General features: G+C 40.3%; 1 protein-coding gene across 5 annotated transcripts in view; it reads right to left on the bottom strand.

Annotated features, from left to right (window-relative positions):
* Positions 1–24,324, bottom strand: part of FSHR (follicle stimulating hormone receptor) — a 91,466-nt gene that overhangs the window by 5,650 nt on the left and 61,492 nt on the right. For 3 of the 5 annotated variants that reach the window (XM_015856891.2, XM_015856889.1, XM_015856892.2), the window contains exons 3-9: positions 18,828–18,902; positions 18,354–18,428; positions 12,698–12,769; positions 10,490–10,567; positions 7,687–7,755; positions 7,509–7,604; positions 2,934–3,119 (exon numbers count right to left, since the gene is read on the bottom strand). In XM_015856891.2, the coding sequence (XP_015712377.1) occupies positions 2,934–3,119; positions 7,509–7,604; positions 7,687–7,755; positions 10,490–10,567; positions 12,698–12,769; positions 18,354–18,428; positions 18,828–18,902 (651 nt within the window). The remainder of the gene's footprint in view (positions 1–2,933; positions 3,120–7,508; positions 7,605–7,686; positions 7,756–10,489; positions 10,568–12,697; positions 12,770–18,353; positions 18,429–18,827; positions 18,903–24,324) is intronic. The other 2 variants (XM_015856890.1, XM_032443700.1) reach the window with 2 other exon arrangements.

The following is a 24,324-nucleotide window of genomic DNA, read 5'->3' as shown; positions in this document are numbered from 1 at the left end:
AAAGTAGAGTGATACTAGCAGGGTAACACAGTGCTATGCTGCAGCAAATGAGAACAAGCCCAAATGCAGCAGCTGTGGATGCAGAAACAAAGGAAGAAAAACTGCTTAACTTTGGAAGGCCTCTGGAAGGCAGAGATCTCCAGTGGCATAACTCACCTCCACTACCAACCCTTAAATGAGGTCTGGGAAGGGATGGGTCCTGGCTCTGGCCCTTCCAGTCACTCAGATACATTGCTTGCACTTGAGCTCCCCTGGGTTGGCCATGCCTTCCCACCAGGTGCTCAGTCACTGCTTCAGGCTGTGACATAGCATTTTCACTACAGAACCTCTACAGGGGAATGACTGGTTCAGGTGAAGAGGCACAGTAAGTCAGCTCACACTGCTTTTCCCAGCAGAATAAGCAATGCCTACTGTACTAAACCAAGTACAACTCTTGTCAGAGAAATACTAGATGCTGTGTGAGCAAACACTGCAGACTAATAATAGCTCTTTAAAAACCTGAGCAGCCCTGGATACACACAGCTCGTCAAGAACGCTGCTTTGAAATGCAAGTGCGTAGAGCTGCAGCATGTGCAACTAATCTCTGCTGGATTGCATGGGAATACTTTTGGTATTCAAACACATAGCACCAAAACAACAGGCAGACATTCATCTCTGGACAGGGGATATTGGTCGCCTACCAAGTTCAGTACATGACACAACTGTACAAATGTAATGATCATTTTTAATTATGTTTAAAAGCAGTTAACAGGAAAGATTGATCTAATTCATTGGCTCTAATCATTTTGTATTTATGTGTGATAGTTTTAGAAGAGATATGTCTGGTAAGCACTGAAAACATAAATGCATTCAACTTTGTTCTAAACACAGCAGAGCACCTATGGATTTGGCTTGAATTTTTATACTTTTTCCCACTGGTGATGCATTTCTTTTACAAGACAGTGATGTCATCCTAATGGTTCCTGCCACAGTCTCAATGGATGAAAACTTAGCTCATCTCTAAATGGAGGCAACTGGCATTCAGTCATCTTCACAGCGTGTTCAGATCTACCTGGAATGTGTTGTATACAGAAAATGGTTCCTCCAAATGTGTTTATTTAACACCAAATTTCATAACTTTAGCCAAAATACCACAATTTCTTGCTGGCTCTCCCTCGTAGATTTTGGTCTGTTCCCTTCTACACCTATTTTTTTTTTAATATACAAAAGCCTTCCTGCTTTGTTAGCTGCAATTTTGTTTGTTAACTACAATTAAATGAAATATTATTTGAATTAAATTAATAGAACAAATTGAAATGAAAGAAAGAACCATCTCTGTTGCTGAAGTGTAGCTATTCTTTCAGGAATATTTTTAGCTTTTTAAATCCGAAATTAACATGCATTAACAGGATATATTAAGTTTAAGCATAGCTCCTTCAAAAAAACAAAAAAGTGATTAAAGTCTTTCACAGATTCAGTTTTATTAACTCCACAAAAATGGATCTTAATATATTTTCCCACTATTTTAACAATCTTTCAGCCATGTAGGGTACTTTTCTTTTCTGAGATAATTTACTGGGGCATTCTGGAGCTCAGCTGTCCTCCTGTAGAAACAATATATTCAGCAAAGACCAGAAAACGTGTGAGCCATTAAGAAGATATATTTTAAGAAGGCTTGTTTTCCTCTGTAGGGAACAAATGAGATTTGATAGGCCAGCTCAAGGAAACCTATATAGCTCTGCTACATATTCATAGCATGAGTATTTTTTAATCACTGAAACTGCTTTCTAGAAAAGTTCCATATAGGACACCAGTTGCCGTATACTGATTTTATTGCTTTAAATGTCATTCATTTATTTGCAGCTTGTGACAACAGCCTCTGGGATTTCACCAACCTGAACTCACTAGCAAGTAACTGCCACTTTGCCATTGGGGCAGGCAGGTAACCAAGTCCGTGTGCCTGAAGAAGCCTATAAGTTTTTTTCTGCCATGGCAAATTCCAAAGATGCTATGTAAAAGGACTTCAAATAATAGCATGTGTTTCCATAGGTACGGTGCCTCAAGTTTTCTAGTGGCGCAGATTCAGGAGGTTGACAGAATCTTAGCTGGAAGGGATCTCTGGAGATCACTAAATAGTTAATGCGTATATTTAAAGCCTATCTGAATAGTTGAAAATACTCAAAGGAAATCATTAATACCTGATTTCTCAGCACATCTTTGCTGATGGCAAATTAAAACAAGCCCTGGAAATTACTTTGGGTAAACTAGAGCAGGGTCAGATTGGGCACTGGGAAAATCAATTTACCATGAGGGTATTCAGACACTGCAACAGGCTTCATAGTGAGGTGATTGATGTCCTGTACTTCTCAGTGTTCTAAAAACATCTTGAAAATGCCCTTATTAACATACTGTAGCTTTTGTTTAGCCCCGAAGTGCTCAGGCAGTTGGACCTAATGATCTTTGTAGGTCCCTTCCAACCGAACTGGTCTGTTCTGTTCTATTAATTCATTTTATTTGTTTCCAACTTCAGTGTGGTTTTCTGAGAGTTAAGACCACTCTGCAGTCCTGTTACCTTCCTGAATTGATGGCCAAGTATTGACCTGCTTCTCTGGAAACACAGATGTGCTTCCAGTTACCTCCTGAAAAGTAATCAACATTTTTCTGATGGGTATCTTCAGCGTGGTGGCTCCAGGCTGGTGCAGAACAGCAGGTCCCAGTGAGAGATGATCCAACGACACATGCAGGCTGGAGTCTCATATGGAGAAAGCACTGATACCAATATGTCTACCAAAATTTATTACCTACCTGGAATGGAGAGGCAGTGCACTGTGCAGCATGTGTAAGCATGAATGCATTGTGCATTTATTTATTTCTATTCATGTACTTTCATAGCCAGTTTGTTCACTACCAACTGCAGAGAAACACCAAAAATTAAAACAAATGAAATCACTTACTTTTGTCTTTTCCAGTTTGTAAATGCACAGCAATGGCTAGGATAGGTGAAGTTTGCCTCAATCAAAGATCTAAATTTGCTTAAATCAGGAAGTTTTTTTAACTTGTATGTAGACCTCGCCCTTAGCTTCTTAATGAATTCTAATCCATGACTTGGCAGGAAGCTGATTCTTGTCCTTGAAATATCCCTTTAAGAAAACATATGAAAATCCTGGTAAAAAGCAAATTTACTTCAGGTACATAGTGGAGACATGTTATAGATTGCCCTACTCATTACCAGAGTAGTGATTAAAAAGAGATCAACTGGAAATGTGTGCTGAAAACAGAATCCAGGAATAAATAAGTATGTGTTCCTCAAGGAAATCTGAACGATTATTCACTGTAAACAGCAATTAAGAGATGTTATTTTGATTTGGGAAAAAGATCCCAATGCCCTCTGTGTGAGGATTAGCAGTGACATAAAATATTAGTTCCATATGATTCTTAATTTAGTAAATACTGAAATAAATGCAAAACTCATTCAAGAACACTGGAAGTTCGTGATGTCCCTCATGAACATCTCATCGTGCAAAGGCCACCATTGAAGAGGCAATAAACACAAAGAGAACCCAGAGGGAGTTACAGATACGAGGAGAGGTTGGGGATTTCAGATTTTGTACTCATTAGGAAGGAAAAGAGATTAAAGGGAGAGAAAGGCGATACAGTTCAAACTGTGAGGAACAAAAACATTGAAATATTTCCAGAGGTTTAAAAACAAAGAGAGTATCGACTGAAGCAGAGGAAGGGGTAAGATTACAGGAGGTTAGGAGAGATGTATTTATGTGGAAGGCAATTAGTTTGTGAGACAGGTTATCAAAAGCAGCTACAGATGTATTACAGAGAGCATTAGTGAAGCATACAGAAGGAAAAACATTGTGCAAACACTAAGTTGAGACTAGTGTCACACATGTAGGAAAAGGGAAAAAGAACCAACAGCGCTCCATCTCTGTCCCCATGGCATAATATCCAGAGCAAAACATCCCCATATTCTTTTGGCTGGGGATGAACTGTGTCCTTCAGCTTTTGACAACAGGAGAGGACATTTCTTTCTTCTAGACCAAAGTAAAATGGACTATGTAAAATCACCCTGCCCTCCCTTAGCTTCCTTGCTCTTACTGGACAAGAGTGATGCAGGATGCAGGGCTGATCTGGTCTTCGTTCTCTTACAAAAGAAAAGAATTTATCCTAATAAAGGAACTGACAACATCTGTCATTTTCTCCATGCCCACCCCTCCAAGATGCATCCATCTCTAACAGTGCAATGTCAGGACAACATGTTATTTTATCCCTATTACAGAACATCGCAACAGGCACAAAGTGTTTTTATTATCATATTAATGTAGGAGAGTGGTCCTGTGTGAAGGGGAAATCAGATTTCAGCAGCACTCTGTGAAGTTCAGACACTTGCCATGCACCATATGCACATTTCCAGCTTCATTCCCCTTTCTCCAAAACAAAATTAATACAGGAATGCACAGTCTGCAGCATAGGGTGGCCCTAGCTAACAAATTCACACTCAGCTAATACAAAGTTACTGACTGTGAGCAAGGAGGGTCTTTGTCTCCATACTGTGCCCACAGCTGGAAATTTTGGAGATGGATCCCACACTGCTGCCCCAGGGTTGTAGTTTCAACTAGAAGTACAAAATGAGTGTACAGCGCCCCACATGGTTAATATATGGGGTGGAAGCAATAAATAAATAGAAGTACATCTGGATCTAAGAAAATATTACCGGATCCGTGTCTCTGTGCATCTTAAAACAATTTCATAAATGCTGAATATTTACCCATGAAAATATGCACTTCTCTTTTAAAATTATTTTCTTTGTGTGTGTGTGCGCGTTCATTATTGCATATAAGCCAAAGTGAGTTGGGGAAGGGGCTCTGTAAACTACTGCAGAGTTTGCTGGGATGTCTATTAGAGAAAATTATTGATATACCATCAAGAGACTCCCCCAGAGAGGAAACGCAGACATTGTGCAGGTAGTTTAGTAGTTTTATCCACCGAGACATCATGGAGCAGAATTCAGTGCAGGGATTCTTTGGGATGTTCCTCCCTAGTTACAGGATTGGTAAATTAAATATGGAAGATGAACAAGAAGATAAAATAGCAGTGGGAAATCAAACCAGAAAGCATTGGTGATGGGAATACATGGTATATTATTAATGCTTGGCTGTTAGTCATCAGACTTGAGAGAGGTTGGTGTGGGAACAGCAAAATGAATCTGACTTCTCTTCCAACATCTTCCTCTTCCTTCTGGGAATCTTTTTTGAATTACTCAGAACACTGACCAGATGACAGTCAGCTCAGGTTTGAAAGGAACGTAGCAGAATAGCAAGGCATGGCTGGCAGAGCAGAAGCCAGAGATGGGAGACCAATAGTGAGACCAGTTTTTCCAGCAGCTGTATCTGAAGTGCCCTCTGGCTGTGCCTCGGGGTTTCAGCTGTCTTCTTGAATTTCTGGAGGTCTCTTGTGGTCCACATCTGTGGGTTTCCTGTTGTAGTCAAGTTGCAAGGATAGGAAAGACCATGGCTGTACCTTGCACTGCTTCTGAGGCAGGACACAGCCAGAGAGCTCAGCCCAGAATGGATCATCATTGATCAGATGAAATATATTGATAGAGAGGGGGATGCTGAGGGATTCCCTGTAGATTCCTGCAATTTGCTGGTACCTCCAGCATGATCTTAGTGCTTACAGGAGGCAGAGGTTCCTAGGGACTCCAGTAAAAGTTCATGTCAGTCCCCACAGCTGTGGGAACACAAGAAGAAGATTAAATGAAATAATGTGAACGGAAATTGAAGCTACAAAACTCCAAGTTGGAAATAAAGCATATTTCTGTATAGAAGGAATTTGTATATGTGTGGGAGTAATTAGCCATTTGATTTCCTTGCTTACTGTCAGCACTGAACTCCTTTAACTCAAAACTTGATGTCTTTCCAAAAGTGAGATTCTAATTCATCCAAAAGAAGAACTGATTGCTGAGACTGTGCAGCCTGCATAAAGCTGACAATGTTAGGTGCTTCCTGACATTACTATTTGTGTTTGTCATTCTTCCATGCCGTTTAAGTATTCTGAAATATAAGATAGGAATTGGTATTAATTGACCACAGAGAACTGGTTCAGGAAGAACAAGAGTTAAAACATCCTGATGTTCATCTAATAAAACATGGCAGCCTGCAGCACAAATTCGATTTCAACAGCACTATTTCCCCAGCAAAGATATGAGTATGGGTCAATCATTTCCTCAGCATTCCAGGTGTAAGCCACAGTGACAGATGAGTAAGAAGGCTTTGCTTTCTTGATCTCAGTCAGGATGAAAAGGTAATTTCCCATCCATAGAACAGTGGATAGAGTGGTAATGGAACTGAAAACTTCTTACACAAGTAACTCAGTGTTAGAAGTTGAACTATCAAATGAATCTGAGGTACAGCCATATCAATTTTATGAACCTTTTGAATCACTACAACTTGCAAAGAAAATGCATTTACTTTTTGCTATAGGAAACAATGCTTTTCCAAAGAAACATCAATGATGTTACTGAAAAGATGCTCCAGCGGCAGTCTTTTCCAAAGGAGGAAAGCACTGAGGGAGTGATAGAAGAGGAATAGAATACAGTAACACATTTTTGTGTCATAGATGCATTGACCATCACTACATGGAAAAATGCCTTCAGAATGTTAACCAGTCATTTGTCTCCCTCTTTTTTTTAGATTTCTAACCACTTTAATCTCTGTGTAACATCTTCCAGTAGCTCCCATTTACCTGTTTTCACCTTTTCTGATTGACATCTAGCACCCTCTGGATGTCTAGGACAGATGGGAAGAAAGAAAGAATGTGATGAAGTTGTGATTTGTGACACAAGAAAAACACACCTGTCTTTGTTGTAGCTCTTACATGCTGTAGCATGTGCTCACAGACACAAGCAGTTGTGCACTCTCACAGGTGTTTTACAGCATAGCAAAGTGTAGTGTGAAGTGCTGAGATCCATGAGCATCCTGTTGCTCAGATCATGCTCTTCAGCCTGCCAGCCAACATGAGAGCTGTATCTCAACTGTGTGAGATATATACGTCCCTCTAGGGCAGGGATTTTCAGTTTTGAACTAAGCTTTGGAGGTGCAGGGCAGATCTTCACTGTTTGTAAACAGTTTAAGGGTGCGCTATTCAGATGTAAACACTGAGAACCCAACTACTTATTCTTGATTCTGCCCCAAATAAAAAACAAACTGTATTTTCTCTGGAAAAAAAAAAAAAAAAGAAGCAGAACTACTCTTTTACAGAGCTTAATCAACTGTGGAGAGGAATCTGGATTTAAATCCCTGGATGTAAATAATCTAAAAGCCCTGAGGACAAAGTGAAAGCATGGATCTAGATATGGCTGATATGGCTGATATTCTCATGTGGCTTCCACTTTTCTACACTTCCAGTTTCGAACTGCATGATTTGGGAGATGTTGAAATCCAGACTGTCATTCACATGTTCTTCTTCAGTCTTTTCTGTAGGCTTACTAACAAGAAAAGACAAATCTGAATATTACTTACAAAACAACAGGCCCGATGGCTCCTTGGAAGACTTCATCTGGTAGTTTTTCTAAGTTGTGATTGTCACTTAGATTTCTGGAAAACACAATATGGATTCTAAAATAATCAGAGATTAAGAAAAGTTGCTGTATCTCCAAATAATTGCTTTTCAGAATAGTAAACAACAAAAAATAGTTACAGCTCATCCAGGCAGGTTCCATTAAATGCATGATTCTTGATTTCCTGAATCCCGTTTTTATTTAGCCGTCTGCAATGAAGAAAAAACAAAAAGTGTTCTGATACAGCTTCATGTGCAAATAAAACCACTGAAAAGGATTATTAAATGAATATTTAAATCACCAAATTTCTAAGAATCTCAGCTGAAAAGATCTCAGTAGTTAGAAGCAGGACTTGCAGAGTGCAGATATGAAGAAGGCAAACCAGCATTACCATCAGAGTTAGAGTAAGTTTTTGAAGCGAGGGTGGAACTGATGAAGTCACTAATGCTGCTCAGCTGCCCTGGGAAGCCCAAAGGGAGTCAGCGAGGCTGGATCAGGTTAACCCCAGCACAAGTGAGACCTTTTCTACTGTTGCTGCTCCTTATATATACACTTCACTTTTCCCGAGATGCTTCTGGAAGAGCTTAACCTTTGCCAATTATTATTTGAAATAAAATAAAACAGGCTCAAGAAGGAAAAAAGGATGTGGCTGGTGCCAAACTGCCTGGGAACTAGACAGTTCTCATACCAGCTGCCTCTTCCGATGACATCAGCCCTGCTCCACATCTCCCCAGGCTCCTTCCTCTGAGAGAAGGCAAAGGTAGAGAATTGTAGGGCTTCCCGACAAGTTTTTGCTGTAGTGCATTAACTAATGAATGTTTGACGTCCTTCCATCTCTTCCCTTCGTGGTCCTGAAAATCTACATTTGGTTCAGTTATGCTTATCATCTTTATGGTGTAATCTTTCATCTCGTTGCAGTGGAACTCATGCTCTCTCCAAGAGGACACAACAAGTCTGATTGGTGGCAAAATTGGCTTGATTTAGTGACACTGTCAGTAAACACAGATGCCACATTCCTAAATCACACTGAAAGCTGAGCCTGCAAGTGACCCACTTATCTGAGGTCTAAGGTGGTGAGCTCAGGTCACTATGAAAATCAATCATGGGTCTGGTTGAAGGAATTACCCTTTTGACCATGGAAGGCTGATGCGCGTAATTCCATGCTTACAGTGTGTGTCAGATCACATCAGAAAAACGGCCATCATCCTCTTTGCTTGCAATAGCACTATTAGACGTGAGTGATCAGGCACACGGGAGAGCTATGTCCCTGCTTATGGCATTTAAAATATTTATTATATTAAATTGATCGTATCCATTCAAAGCTACTAGGCTGATGTATATGCTTTAAATCACGGTATTAGCTCATACTGCTTTCTCTCACTGACTAATTCAATGAGATACTGAAGTCATACATTCTGAGTTACTGTTGTCATACAGGGTGGACTGTACACTCATGTCAGCTGGCAAACTGTCTTCAGGTAGTAAAGAGAGCAAGCAACATTTTGCCTAGATCCCAAGGCTTTGTTATTCCTCCTTCTCAGTTGTTACCTGGACAAGACTCTACTGAGACACATTCTCCCATCACTTCAACCAGCACCCTTGCTGTTTCCCCAGAATAATCTGGAAGTCTTATGATAGTAACAAGTGAAACAAAGGCACAAATCAGAGCCTGGACATGTGGGCTTTTACTCACCATTTCCTGGCTGTAGTGGTATGTTTAAGACCCACTTAAAATTCACCTCCTTGGTGCATAAAGCAATCTTAGATGCAATCCAAATTACTGGCTTACACAAGCTGGGAGCCTGTCACAGTAAGCCTGCTAAAATTGGCTCTCCTTAGACTGTGGGGGCTCATTGTGCCTTGGAAGTCTTGAATGCTTGACTGCTATAAGGAGGGCAAATCACACTAAAAACCTGGCATACACCTCTCATCCCATTGTGGTATTATGGAAATAAATAAGGTATGTGCTGTGCAGAACTCTGACAAAACCACATCCCATCTGAGCAGCGAATACTATAATTATAGGAGGAAAGATAAATAAGTACATTTGGGGTATCATTAGTTGAATACATTTGAGATAGCTGCATGAATATCTCATGTACGTGTGTGTATATGTTTAAAACTTCAGGGAACTTGGCACAGACAGGTTGCGGATAACTTATGGAGAAAAAGGAGAGAGAACAGCCAGGTGACTTGTTACTGTCCCCTCTTCAAGTATGGATGGTTTGTCTCTGCTCCCACCAAAATCAATGTGAACCAAATCAATCAGTCTTTAATTGTCTGTTGCATGAAGAGAGGTTAGCTGCATACACAGTTGGAGATTCTTCCAGCCTGGCCACGGGCTCAATGGAATGAAGGGAGCTTGTTAGTAAGCACACAGTATGGTTTGATATGCCAACAGAAGAAGCCAGGTAGTCCATTAAAAAACACGACTGTTTGACTCAAATGAGGAGTCATCTAACCACACAGCATGGAACTGCATTGTGAACCAGCCTGTATCAATGCATTACCATTGTGTACAAATATACTGTATTTTCAAAACATCTACATCTATTTTGCCAAGGTAACAAATGCCTTTGAATGATGTGTCTGACTGTAAATATTTATGAGTCACACCATCCCTCTGAATACAATTTGTATCACATGAACTGTTGCTGTAGGTGGAATACATTTAACCTTGGCATTAGTAATTACAAAATTTACTCTACCAGGGGTTTTAAAATAAGGAGCAGAGTTAGAATACAACAACAACAACAACAACATACATTACTGTTTCATGGCAGCAAGAAAGAATGCAGAGATTGCAGGAGTAGGGGTGAAGTCTAAAACTTCCAACTGAATTTGGAAGCCTGTAGAACAGAGCCCATCCCACAGTATCCTCAGCTCAGGTTTGGAGAAGGAATGAGCTTGTGAGAAGAAATGAATTTGCTATGTCTTACTCACAGAATCACACTTTCAGAACTCAGGCCCATGAATGTGTTCCTTTCAATTGTACGAATATGGATATTGTCTTGAACATCTCTGGAAAACAAAATACAATGGAAACAACAACTTTTTTTGCACTTCTGTGAGTCTTTCAATATGTTACGATATTTCAAATGCTGCTTTATGTTATATTAAGTCTGAGGAACTCTTTAACGCAAAGGTTGACAACTTAAGCTTTTAAGACATTTGACCATCTGCAGAGAGCAAATTTTCCTGCTAAAAAGAGTTAGGAGCCAAACATTTCCAGCCTCTTGTTCTGCACCCCCTATCTCCCTCATGCCTGCCTCCCAGGTTGGTTTAAGCCCTTGAAACGCACACAAGCTGGGTGCGTCTTACAACCCTGATGTGGATTAAACTGACTTAACTGATAAATCTGTTATCCACTAAATACAAGTTGTGTGGCTGGGAGGTGACTGCTTCTTACAACCTCCCAGCCAGAAGATGGAAGGACCTTTTTGGTCTGATTCAGCAAGGGACCTGAAAACCCATGAAAAAAATAACCCACCAATGTCTCTTGAGGTTCCTTATAAGGTTGGTATGCGCTTCAGAACTGGCAACTCAGGACCCCTGTCAGTTCAGTTTGTTGCATTTCACTCTTTCAGCAGTTTTGACTGCTACACAGAAAGAACGGCAGATATACATTCTGTTGCTTGCTCAAAATAGACCTCAAAGAAGTTAAACAGCATTACTCATAATTTAGTCTGGGGATATGGTTGTTTTCATGCTGTTTCTGTTGGGAAGCATGGAACAAAATTAATTATCTGCAAAGCCTGAAGTTAAATGAGGTACCAAAATTATCTCATACCGAGAGTTAAATATGGCCACAGCACTGTATTAACTGACACGTCCACCCTTCTTCACACTGAGATCAGAAGAGAGAGGAATAGGGAGGGAGTGTGGCACCCATAGCAGTGAAAGTTTCCCAATGCAAAAGAGAAACAGACAGGTCCTCATAAACCTCAATAACCCATCAGGATCTATCTTTGGGATTTAAACACCAGTACAACTGAAGTCAGCAAGAATTTTCTCACTGAGCTTTAGCATGGCCAGGCTTTGAACCAAGGTCTGTTTTATGTCAAGGCCTTACAAAAAGCGGGGCATTTCACCTAAAAAAAAATATCTCTTGTTCACTGGGACACAGCAATTCAAGTCCAGTTAGGGCTGATGATAATGGTAAGCAGGGGGAAGGTTCTGCGGCTCCACAGAAGGTTCTGCGGCTCCACAGCTGTTGCGTTTGCTTGATGGCTTCATTGAGCCCTGAAGTGCAGTTCTCAAAATTATTCATCAAGCGTACAAGATAAATATATTTTGTACATAATGCATGTCTACAGTATTTGTAAGACAACGGCAGGATTAGTGTTCCTGAAGACTGAAATCTTATAATCAGTGATTTGAAGATTCACAGGTTTTTCTGCATGCTATTAATATACCTCATCAAAAAGAAAAAACAGTTGCTTAATTCCCATTTTTGTTTCTTTCTTTTGATTTTGATACAGTTATACAGAATATATACAGAATATTTGTCAAGATCTTTTCCATGAAAAAAAACAACTCTTTTTTTTTTTTTTTTCCCCCCCAAGAAAAAAGATGTGACTTTCCTGGGAAAACAAACAAACCAGCTTTCTCACAAGGCTTTACATATTTTTCCTCCTAATAGCACTGAACTTTTTCACAGAAGAATACATTACACTCCTGGGGCATTTTTCACAACCAGTGAATTAACTGAGTGTGATAGAGGTATTTCCCAGTGATTTTTGTTCTCATTGCCAACCACTGAAAACAGCACAAAGTTCAGCAACTCTTTCCATGCAGACCAGAGAACTGTCACCAGGTGGCAACAAATTCCCACATCCACCAGCCTGGTTTGAATTTCAGCTGGTGAAACAGAACTGGAAGGCTGTTATCAGCCCCCTGGGACAGGTACCCGTGCACTCATAGCATCGTTAATGGAAGAGTAGTTGACATAGTACAAGCTACAGTGCTTTGTAGAAAGAAGTTCCAGAGAATAGAGACCCTTTAGGCTACGTTATCATCAATGCCAACAAAACTGCAGCCAAAAATGCTATGACAATGCTAATAAGCAAGCACAATGCAAATTCTATCTCAAAAGCTTTTGTTAGAACAGCAAGACATTCATAAGGAGCTTATAAAATCATTAAAACTTACAGCAAAACCTTCTGGAAGGAGTGCACCTTATGGACAACAGGTAAAAACCTAAGGCCTGTATTTGATATTAACCTAAGGACAAGAGGAGAAATTAAGGTGATTAGTTCTCTTCCAGGAATGAAGCCATAACTAATAAACTAAAAAGCACATTGAACTTAACATGGAAGCAGCAAAAAAACTGATGTTAGCCACATACATGGTGTATGTCCAGAGGAAACTTGGCCCCCTAATGTAAAAAGGTTTCTATTGGAAGCACAAGCTGAGTTCTCCCCCACACAAGTTAAGGAAAGAAAAGGGGAGCACAGCTGATTGTGTTGAATGGTGATGAAAAGCACCACCTGGGACCGGGCAAAAAGTAACAGCACTCATTTTATGTTTATTATTAACCTAGATTATTTCAGAAGAGCTTCAAACTTTCAGGTTTTATGAACTGAAATGAAACAGACAAATATGACAACCACATCCAGAAGGACCAAAAAGGTCTGTGAAATACTCATTCACTTGCGTAAGCACTCATCTGAGCTCTCTGAGGTGGTATCTGGATATCCTCAGAGGTTCACACTGAAAAGCCAACTGGTTATCTACCTCGTAACAAAAAGCATTGCATTATACATAGGAAAAATAGTATATAAAGAAGTGTAGTGAATATTCATGAAGCCAATTTGAAAACGTTGCTGAAATGTCAGTAACTGTTTTATCCCGGGAGTCAGAGTGGTCTGACATTGCATTAGCTTAAAAATCACAGCTGTCACTTTTGACCAAGAAAGCTCTAAAAAATGCCTTTGGAAAACTATTACATACGGTTAAATAGAAAGCGTGATTAATGAAACAGGTGGATTTCACAAGGCTGCAATTATGTAAAGTACTTCTGCGCTTGTGAAAGGAGTTAGCCAAAGAAGTTCGAACCAATAGGAGAACCCGCAAATGCACACTTATAGTATTGTAAAGTACACTCTCTAAACGTCGGACAAGTACTGGGCTTTGTCTGGAAGCTGCCTTTCATTTTAAATGAGTCATATACTAAAATTAACGCAATTCTTTTCAAGAGCTACTTGTTAATACAAATTATGGCATGCCTTTGCTTTAATAGGAAAATGAAGACAAAAACAGCTGCCAAATAGTGCGTGGCTATTGCAGGACTGAGGAGAAGACATGAAAAGCTTTCATATCCATTTTACTCTCCCAAGTAAATCTTGATCCTTTTGTTCCTGTAATGAAAGATGATGGTACTTAAACATGTTCTGTTCAGGCAATGCCAGTGGAAATTCTATGCTTTTCATATATTCATATATGTATGAATAAACAAGTTAGGTGATGCCACAGTCCTATCTTCCCAGTAATACCAAGGTGCTCAGGGTTTGGTTTACACTGGCGGGATGAAGAGCAAAGTGTTCTGACAAATCATAGAAGATTCTGTACTGAAATAGATCTACAGGTATGAGGTACTGAGTGCACAGAGGCACAGAACAGTGGTTAGGAACAGGAGAGGATGTTCTTTTAATTAATTTCAGAAAAAGAACCAAAAAAACATGCAGCTAGTCTGTGGCCTAGATCTCTCCTCTTTTTATTCCACCAGCAAATCTCCAGAGGCCTTCAAGTGGATAATCTCGTTAGGATGTAGATAATCCAATTTACTGAATAACTTTACTGCAGCACAGTTTTGTCAATATCTTTATCATATAACGTACACATCCTTAGTAGCCTCGCTTTAAACAAATGTCCTCTTTAATATGAGCTTAAACTGAGTTCCCCTTTGCTATATCTAAACAGCTCAGTAAGAACATGTGCTTCAAATCGCTGATGGCTGCTTTCCAAAGCATTAATTGTCTTTCTGAGAAGGCTTACTGGAGTCAGCACATAAAAAAAACCCAAAACACTGCACTGTGATCACCAGAGAACAAAAAGTCTTTCAGAAGTGAATTCCTGGAAGATTCTGGCCGCTTTATTTCCAGATATAGCAACTTCCCTGCTCTTTTTAAACTGAGTTGGTAGGAGCTACTCTGACTAAAACTGGCACTTTGTTCATTCAGCTCATTGACTTACTGTGGATGTTTGCTAAATTGCCAACACAAGGTAAGCAATGAAATAGTGCATCACCCAGGAAGAGTTATTTATGTGTCCCTTAATCATGCTAGTGGCTTTGTGCTGCATGTGGGCCTGACTACAGCAAGAGAGCTCTCTGACACATGGGAGTGGGTCTTGTAGGCTAAACTGAGCCTATGATCCATGAAGCAGAGTGTAATCCATAGCAGACACTGCTGAAGGGGGGTCTTTAACCAGAAGGTTCTCATGCAAAAGGAAGGAGTGGAATGTCACTTCTTTTTAGTGTAAATCTACCTCCGAGAAAAGGTTTCATGGTTGATTGCAGACAAGGTGGACATCTCTGCTAGGCATGCCTAGCTGTGTCCCCAACAAATACAGTTTGGATTTAGGAAGCATGCCAGGCATCTGTGTGGCAAGACCTCCAACAGACAAGGCAGCAGGTAGAAGCAGCTACAAGCCTTTGGAGCTGGGCTGCCTCCTCCGCACTACAAAATACACTGAGGGTCAAACAGGTTCTCATGGCCTCCATTTTGCTTCCCACCAGCAATCGAGCTTCATGCCCTAAAAATTCATCTGAAAAAAAGCTTATATTTAAATCTTTCTGTTTCAAGATGTGATCTCTTAATGCAGGACATTGATGTATTCACTGTAAAAAAAGAACCTAAAAAAGACATAGATTACTTTTTGGCAAGAAAATAGGTTTGAAAAGTCATCACTGCATTATTAAAGAGACAATGCCACAGCTCTCCCTCATGAGAGCCAGACAAATAATCTTGTACTGATGAAAAGGTCAGCAAGTTACCATTTTGAAGCAGTCTGTCTCTTTGGCATATATCCAAGAAGACCAATTAACAACCCACTTCACAGCTTCAAAACGACTGGCAAGGAAGTTTAGGTTGCATTTTTCTAGAAGGCTTAGGAGATCACAACACTGTCTTAAAGTATTTTTCTCTCCGTAGCATTTTTGCTATTCCAGTAATGATGATTCAAGAGGCAAAGGGAGTGGATCAGGTGGAGAATGCATTTGTACTCGGGTTGGCACAGATAAAAGCGTATTAATGTTCAACAGCCAGTGGCTGTAACGAGACCATAAAGCTGATGAGAGGACTGACAGCATTAGCCAGATCTTCTTGCCTGCCCATAAATATGATCTAGTGGTTATGCAAGCATTTTTGAAGCAGCACAGAGAGAGCCCTGCAAGCAACAACGGCAAAGGTCTTTAAACTCATGGGCATGGTGCCTGGCCTCTATCTCAGGCATTAACACTGATTAATTTGTATCAAATACTTTTTTTTTTTTTCTTTCCCCCAAAACTGCCAGTAAATAATTCTTTCTTTTTTTTCTGCAGTGTTTTCTGAAATGTATTTTAACAGTTCCATTATTGCCATGGCACTGTCACAAGGAATGAAAACACACATCTCATCTCATATGCTGCAACTGAGGCTGGAAACTTCAGGAGGAACAACAGCGAGCTCAGTGGTGGGCACGGATCTGAGACCCCTGCTTTAGTGACTATACATAGAGATGATATGAGTACGACATAACTCAGCATCAAACCCAGCTCACTGGAAGACTCCTACAGGGATGTCATGTTCTGCTCCAGTAATGCAGGCAGGATTAGCTGAAAAGGGAACATGCCCTGTATCTCAGGGCAGGCAAAGGAATGTAGAAGTCACTTCTTCAGAAATGACTTCCAGTGCTCAGTCTGTTATCAATCACTGGTCTAGCTGTAGGCACCCCTAAGCAGTTGTTCCTTAGAGTAACAAACAAGAGGTATAGCTCTTTCAAGACCCATCTGTATGGCTGGTGTGGATAATGCAGCACAGGATAGGAGTTCCTGTATGTCCAGGGATTGTCCCCCCATGCCAGGGTATCTGAGAGCGAACTGCAAGTCCAGCAAGTTCCTACACTGCTAATTCAGGCTCATCTGCCCTTTTCTGATGGGGAACACAGCTCAGATACTGCTGAAAATCTGTTTCAATAAAACTGTTTTGACCAAATCCCTGTGATGTTAATTGATGTAGCTTCACTAGAGCCAATGATGTGACACTAATTTATACCCACAATGGAGCTACCTCCAATTTTATCATTAGCTTGAAAGGCGCATTCAGCAGTTCATACTCATCTTTTGTACTATTTACATTCTTGGAAGAGTCTTTTTCACCGTGTAAAATAAGGATAGAAATAGTATACAATATAAATCTGCAAAGATGGACTTTATCAACTTAGATTGGAGGAAAGGTTTGGAATTAAAACAGACTTGAATGAAGTGGATGTCAATAAAACCTGAAGAAATTTTCTAGTCACCAAATCACTGTGTTTCTGGAAAAGCCTGGAAAGCTGGGTAAGACTGGCCAAAGGGTAGGTGAGGGTAATAGCTAGTTAGACAAGCAATCCTCTTTCTTTTTAATCTGTTGCTTCTAGAGATCATAGTAGAGCTACTGCAGCTGATTTTTTATACCAAAAAGTAACTCTAAACATTTGATTCAATGCACAGAGAAGTATGGAGTGACAAATGTTCAAAAAGGGGAGCATGTTTCTCACTGCTCATAGTGCTATTTTACACTAATCAAAAGCAATGGACAACATTTCATCCCTGATGAGGATAAGAAAATCCCATATGTCTAAACTTTATGACAACTTATTGCAAAATATGAAATCTGAAGGAATATCATTGGGATAAGGAATTTGAAGCTGTGCTATACATTTTGAGTGGCAAACTAGATCCTCAGCTGGAGAAAATTCACACTGGCAATTGCAATTTCAATGAGCTGGGGAGTTAGAATCATTCACATCAAATTTTGGTCTGAAAGTTTTTGCTTGAAACCAAAGGAGAAAGGTGCAAGGTTTCTTCTTCTGAGAGTGCAAACTTAAGGTTTTATTTCCCTATTACTAAGAGAGAATCCCTACTACTACTAAGAATGCGAAAATATTTCTGAGTAGCAGTTTACTTTAAGGATGGATTCAGTTATCACTGAATCATGGTGGCAACCCCATGGGATCTGATATGGCAACACCGTGGGATCTAATATGGCAACCACAGTTGTGCAACTTGCATTCTTGATGAAGGTGGCTAATAAAATAAATGTATAGCTTACACCAGTGCATTTGCTTTCCGAGGTTTTAATCTTCTCACAACCAATGTCAATGAAAACTATTGCTATAGCACTATAATTGCTAAAGAAAATAATCTGAATGGTTAAGATCATGTGCACAAATTTTAACAGAAGGCAGAGTCATGGCAAAGATGGATGAGGTTTTGTCCTAAAGCTCTCAAGAGGAATTTCAAAGAACTGCTTTTATAGCAATAAAATAAAGGCATCAATCCTTTTCTCATCACTTAGTTTCAACATGTTGCTTAGAAAAGCGCAAAGATTTTGTGTTTGGATATCACTGTAGAATCTCCGTGGATTCTCCACTGAGAATAGTACCTTCAGCTTTTCTGAAGACAACATACGAGCCTGAGTATGAAAATGTAGATCATCAACAGGCAACTAGCGAGGGAAGAGTGAACATTATCTTGTCTTAGTGAAGTGCTCAGCACAGCTTGGATAGAAACACATATGTATAATTTAAGATCATTATAGTGCTTTCAAAGACCAAGAAGACTTACAGATATCTGAGGCTTGGAAGGTGCTGAAAGGCATCTTGATCAATCTTCACGAGGTTGTTGGCCTTCTCGATTCTTCTGCAACAGGGAAATGAAACATCAGAGGAAATATGTGAACATTTAGATCTTAAAATATCAGTGGTTGCATGCTAGAATATGTATAGTTGCCCAGGGATGTTGTGGTACTGCGTATTGAGGGTTTTTTTTTTTGTTTTATGAGAGCAGAACTTCTTCCAAAGAGCAGCTGAACCCAGCAAACCCCAATGTTTCTTGATACTGGCAGTTGTTTAAGTGGTTTGGTATAAGCTGACAAGGGAAAGAATGCGAATGTTGGCTAAGATGATGAAAAAGACAAAGTGAGATTTCCAGTGTTCCTATATTGCAACAAATTCTTCACAACTTGCCTGAACCAAACTGCTAAGTCTGTGACACTTGCCTATAATATTCTCCTTTGAATTTAGATTGCTTATTACTTACATTTCATGTAGTTTGGGAAGGCTGGAAAACACATTTGCTTCTATGATCTCCAAGGCATCATTCTGTGAGATCTCTCTGAAAAATAATTGAAAAGTCAAGATATTTCAAGCTGTGCTTTCATTAAACTGTGAGGAAGACAATGGAAAAGTGAAAAAATCCAGAAGAAACTTGTTCCTAAATTACAGATCTGTTTTAAAAAGGCGGTGTACAATAGATAAGAAAACACACCTCAGGAATGCATAGGAATTGCCAGCCAAAGCAAACTAAGGCAGCCCAGAACAGTACACCTCTCGAGGCCAAGCTACCACTGTCTACTGCAGATCTGACATCACTAATTACCAACTGAAATTTAATGCAATATTTTAACTTTCAGGAGATGAAAGTTAATTAGGAAAGAGAACAAGTCTAAAAAGTTCCCAAGAAATAGGACACATCCTCAAGCTGTAGGACGTGCTTCTTGTATTGACCTGATGAAAACCCCAGAGATTAAAATTAAGCCAAGAGCAGACAGATCCAAATGGAAAGCAGCACAGACATCAAGAACAATCCCATGCCCTGGTGAACCCCCTGTCTGATCTCTTCTATGTACAGTGAATACCCTCTTGTAGTTACACAATTGAGGAACAAAAATGGCCAGCTTGCTGTTATCAACACGCCAGATGCATCTCCTGCTAGTCCAGAGGCATATATCTTTTCTTCCTCAATCTGTAGAGTGGCAAACAGATAGCACAGGCTTTATTTAGTATGATTCAGAGATTTCAGAATCCCCCTGGCAAGTCAGAGGTAATTGCTGCTGTACAACCCATCCTGATTACATCTCTTATGCTGGTAGTGTCATTGAAGATGGAGTGAAAATAATTATGCCAAAAGATTCACCACGACCATTTTTCAAAATGGTGCAAAAATGCCCAGCCTAAGATCAGCTGTAGGAAGTAAATACTGGACTGCAAGTACAACCTGATGATACTGTAATTATCTATTGGATTTTTCTGTTATTACAGCTGCAGACATCTTTGGAATGAAATCTTAGATGAACAGATTGCAAAGTGGTTATCCCTTGCTCTTCGGTATCTTGTTCTTTAGAAATGATGATAGCTGCAAATAGATTCAGACAGGCCCGAGGTAAAATAATGGATTATATTATAATTATCTGAGTATCGAGTCTATGTTTAAAAAGTAATCACAAAGATTGCTGCAAGTAAGTAAAAAAAGTATTCCACTTTCTCTTGAGTAACAACTGAACTGTACCTGGCAAATCACCTGCCCATTAAAGACAACAGCCTTGCAAAAGAAAGATGTTGTTCATCTGACCTTTTCTGCTTTAGAAAAACAAGTCGGTGGCTCGGCATTTTTTATTTTAACAAGTAGTTCCCCCTCTATATCTCAAGGCTTTCAGAGAAGAAGTCCTGATCTCTGCTCTGGGATATCCCTCTTTATCCACAAGCAATAACAAAATGCTTTCACTGGTTTCCCCCACTCTATGTAAATTACACAGTCATTGTAAGGGATGCTGTGCTGGAAAGCTTCCCACTGAAGCAGACAAAGGGAAGCAGTGGAAACAGGCACTAAATGAGCAGTGACTTGTTCTGGTCTCTTGCAGCAAGTCCCTTGTAGGGCTAGGATAAGAGCCCAGGTTCCCAAAGTCCTCACTACTGGGGAGGGATCTGGGGTTGCCTTTGGTGTGCTGCACCACAACGAATTAACTCATATGCACCCACCAAAATATTTTGCATTGGCTTTTTTCTCTTTTCCTGCTTTCTTTCAAAATAACGTATTATAAGGTATCGAATAGAATCTGCTACTCACTATGCTGTATTTATTTGACAGTACAACCCTGCATGAACCCTGCATCCTCTGCTAAAGTTCCCCCAGAAAACCCTGTTGGTGATCGATTACTTATCATCATACTCTACAGTTTAAGTTCTTCAGGAAGGAGTCAGGCTTCTGAGCCTTTTCCCAGCATGGGAGTGCTGTTTTCTAACAGAAGGCCATTGCTATTCTTGGCCTTTTGGTCTCCATGTACCTGTTACAAGTGGTCACTCAGGTAAGGAGAAATATAGAATGACTCAGTTTAGGAGAGCAGTCACACACTGCAAGCAAGGAGCAGCACTGCTCTGTGTTTGGCTGCGTGATTTCTGAGAACAATTTATTCCTTGGTAAAGAGTGGTAAAGGCATACCCTGATCATCAAAAACCCAAACACCAATTAACCAACTCAGCAGAGTCAAATCCTCTCTAGAGGAGAGCAAATAATGCCTGCAGTGGGAACTACAAACAGAAAAAAGGCCAGTATTTGTGCACGAGATTTGTCTTACGGTATAAAAACACATCAATAGAGGATTGTTCATAATGCATATCTTGTTATATGTCATCACGAGAGAAGATAGGACTGTTATTACACTGTTTGTCTGTAATGAATGATACTATTAGCTCCAGTGCTAGCTATCACACCAAATCTAGACAGCAATTTGAGCATAATTTCTAATACATGCAAGCCTTTGAATAGATGCTACATAAGATAATCAGAAGTAATTTCTTTATAAAAATAGATCTAAGCACTCCCCAGCCCCCAAAACTGAGACCTCAGTACAGTACAACGCTTAAGCATCTTCTCAAGCATAGTTTCAATACTTGTTAGGTCACATCAAGTAAACTGTGTCCAGTTTGGGTCTCCACAATTCAAAAGTGATGCAGAAAGACTGGAGAGGGCCACAAAGGTGATCATAGGACTGGAGAAGCTGAGGAAAGACTGACGGAGTCGTATCTTTTCAACCCGTAGAAAAGAAGGCTCTGGAGAAACCTCATCAGAGTATCGCAGTACTAAAATGGTGTCCATAGAGAGCAGAGGCCCTCTCTTCATAAGGAGCCACATGGAGAAGCAAAGTGGCAATGGGTATAAATGGGATTTAATTTTGATGTAAGAAAGAAATTTTTACAGTGAGAACAACCCCTCACTGGGACACCCTCCCCAAGGATCTGGTGGAGGTTTTCAAGATGCAGTTGAACATGGTACTGGATAATCTCATCATGTGGGCTCCTTTTTTCCCATAAAAGATTTGATTTGATGGTCTTCCAAGGTTCCTTCTATTCTGGGCTGTTCTGTGACTCTGTGATTCTAGAGAGGAAGAGGTTTAATACAGATCACAACATGGAAACTGCTGTAAGAAGTGTGCTCATGGCAGCTTAGAGGCAGATGACAGCAGGAGTCCCTTACACAGTGCGTGGTGACATTCGCTCTTGAGCACAATGACCTTGTAGTATCAGTGGCAGAGCAGTCAATGACAGGGCAATGGGTGCCTGACTGATGAGCTCAGCTGTATGATGCTTGTGGTTGCAGGAGGATTTATGGATTTCTGCATTTCACATCCCTGTTGACAGACTAGCGGCCCTATGGATCAAGGTCTTCTGAGTGCTTGTTTGCTCACACACAGGCATGGCACACAGCAGTAAGGGGAAATTTCGCCTCTCTTCAGCCACACTGCCCTCCTCTGCAGTGCTGCGTGTGACCCATTCCCTGAAAACAATTGCAGTTTTCCTTAAGTTCTGATGCAAAGGAGATATGTGCACTGGCTATACCCTTGATTTCCTCACCTTATACTTCCTGTGATACACCACAGACGTGCATTTTGGCTTTTGGGAGTTCATTTTCTTCTTTTATGTGTTGTGAATTCTTCAGAATTTTATTCACCCTGCTGCAGCCTTCAATGACCCACAGTGATACTGAAGGTATGAGGTACCACTTCGTAGTGCAAATGGCCGCCCTGAGCACTCTGTACTACAACGGTGGATTTCAATCAGGATCCATTGAGTGAGCTCACTGGAAACAGCCTTTGCTAAGTCTGAATGAAAAAGTTAAGCACGCAGCACTGGTACACTAGTCTTGATGCAGAAGGGACTGAAGACCTCTTACTTATTTTGGTCTGATCAGAAACAGGCTAGTCTGGAATCTCCTTTGGAAAATGCTACTGCATTGATTTAAACAGGTTACAAAAGAAAAGCTATTTTTCTTGAAAATATTAGAGGCCTTTTTGACCTTTTAAAAATAGATGCTTGATACTTTCTCACGTCACTTTCCTCGTGCGCATGAAAAACTTGTCCCCCTACCATGATTCATTGAACACCAGGCAGTTACAGGCCAGTACATCTTAAGAGTTATTGGCATTTCAAAAATGGATTCAAACACTGACTCTCCTCATCATCCCCTCCCTTCTCTGAAGGAACACACGCACACTGTACTGACCTGAATAAGCAGTATGCCCATTTCACCAGCTGAGCATTAATACTGATTTCACACTTGGAACAAAATAGCGTATACCTGAGTCTTTGAAGGAGGTTATCAGGAAGCACCAATATTGTGTCTTCCTTCCTTCTCCAAAGGGCACAGCATCACACTCTCAAATAAATCAATTCAGGCATGGGAAATATAATTCAAATTTCTGCACAGCAGGCTGAAGCAAAGGGTTTTTTTATTTCTATCAGTACTTTAGCACCATGCCAGCAATCCAGATGAAAGTCTGTTGAGAGTTGGGTTGCATTAAATTAATTGTCCATGTAACAGTATTACACCGGTCTGCCTAATCTGAAAAAGCATGCGATTAGTCTGTGGAATTGCAGCTGATAACGACCAAACACAGCTACAGAAGCCACATCGTTATAAGAATTGATTTTATAATGAGTGCAGTTTGAGGGGATAGATACCTTCTCATACTGTAGAACTGAGGGGATGTCTTATACTAATTTTGGCTTGTTGTTGGTAAAACTGAAAATACAGGAAGCCTTGTAAGTCAAACAAATCATGACCAGGTCTTTGGAGGAAAGAAATGGCAGCTTTCAGCACAAAAGCAGGCTCCAGAGTCTGAAGCCAGAAGTACACGTGCTGACCTTGCACCACGGTCCCTTCACTTCACATCTGGGATGGATATTTGCACTCCTGTGGCTGCTTTATTGGTCGAAAATTAAACTCCGAATCTCCACTTCTCTTCCGAGTAAGCAGTTCCAGATTCTCTGAATAGAGAAATGCTGATGTGACTCTCCTTGCTGAGGACTGGGAGTTATAGTGGCCACGTGTGCAGTTTTGGAAGGTGCAAACTACAGGGAAAATGGCTGAATAGTAGCTATAAAGCAAAAGTACCTAATGAACAATATTCACTAAGGTGTTGAGATTTCAGTTTGATAGGAGATTTTCAGTATATATTTGGAGGGTCTTACATCTTGAAACAGTTTAAAAGAGGCAGGGACCCAGCCTGGACCAATTCTGAATGAAATGAGCCACTAGCTCTCTGTCTTTCCTATCAACACAGGCAGCCCAGAGAAAGAGGTTTGCATTCTGGTGCTTCACAGACACTGGGGCAGGTGTACCTGTTGACTGACAGCCCAACTGATTTAAGGACAGTCACTAAATTTTCCCTTTAAGTATGAAAGATGTAGGGAAGACAGAAAGCTTTCTCTAAAATAAAAACACCCACCCTAGCAGTGGTATGTCTTTCTCAAATGCAGTG

Source organism: Coturnix japonica, chromosome 3 (genome assembly GCF_001577835.2).
Source record: "Coturnix japonica isolate 7356 chromosome 3, Coturnix japonica 2.1, whole genome shotgun sequence".
Classification (NCBI taxonomy): Eukaryota; Metazoa; Chordata; class Aves; order Galliformes; family Phasianidae; genus Coturnix; species Coturnix japonica.
The sequence above is the reverse complement of the archived record's forward strand: the minus strand, read 5'-3'. Positions and strand labels throughout refer to the sequence as shown.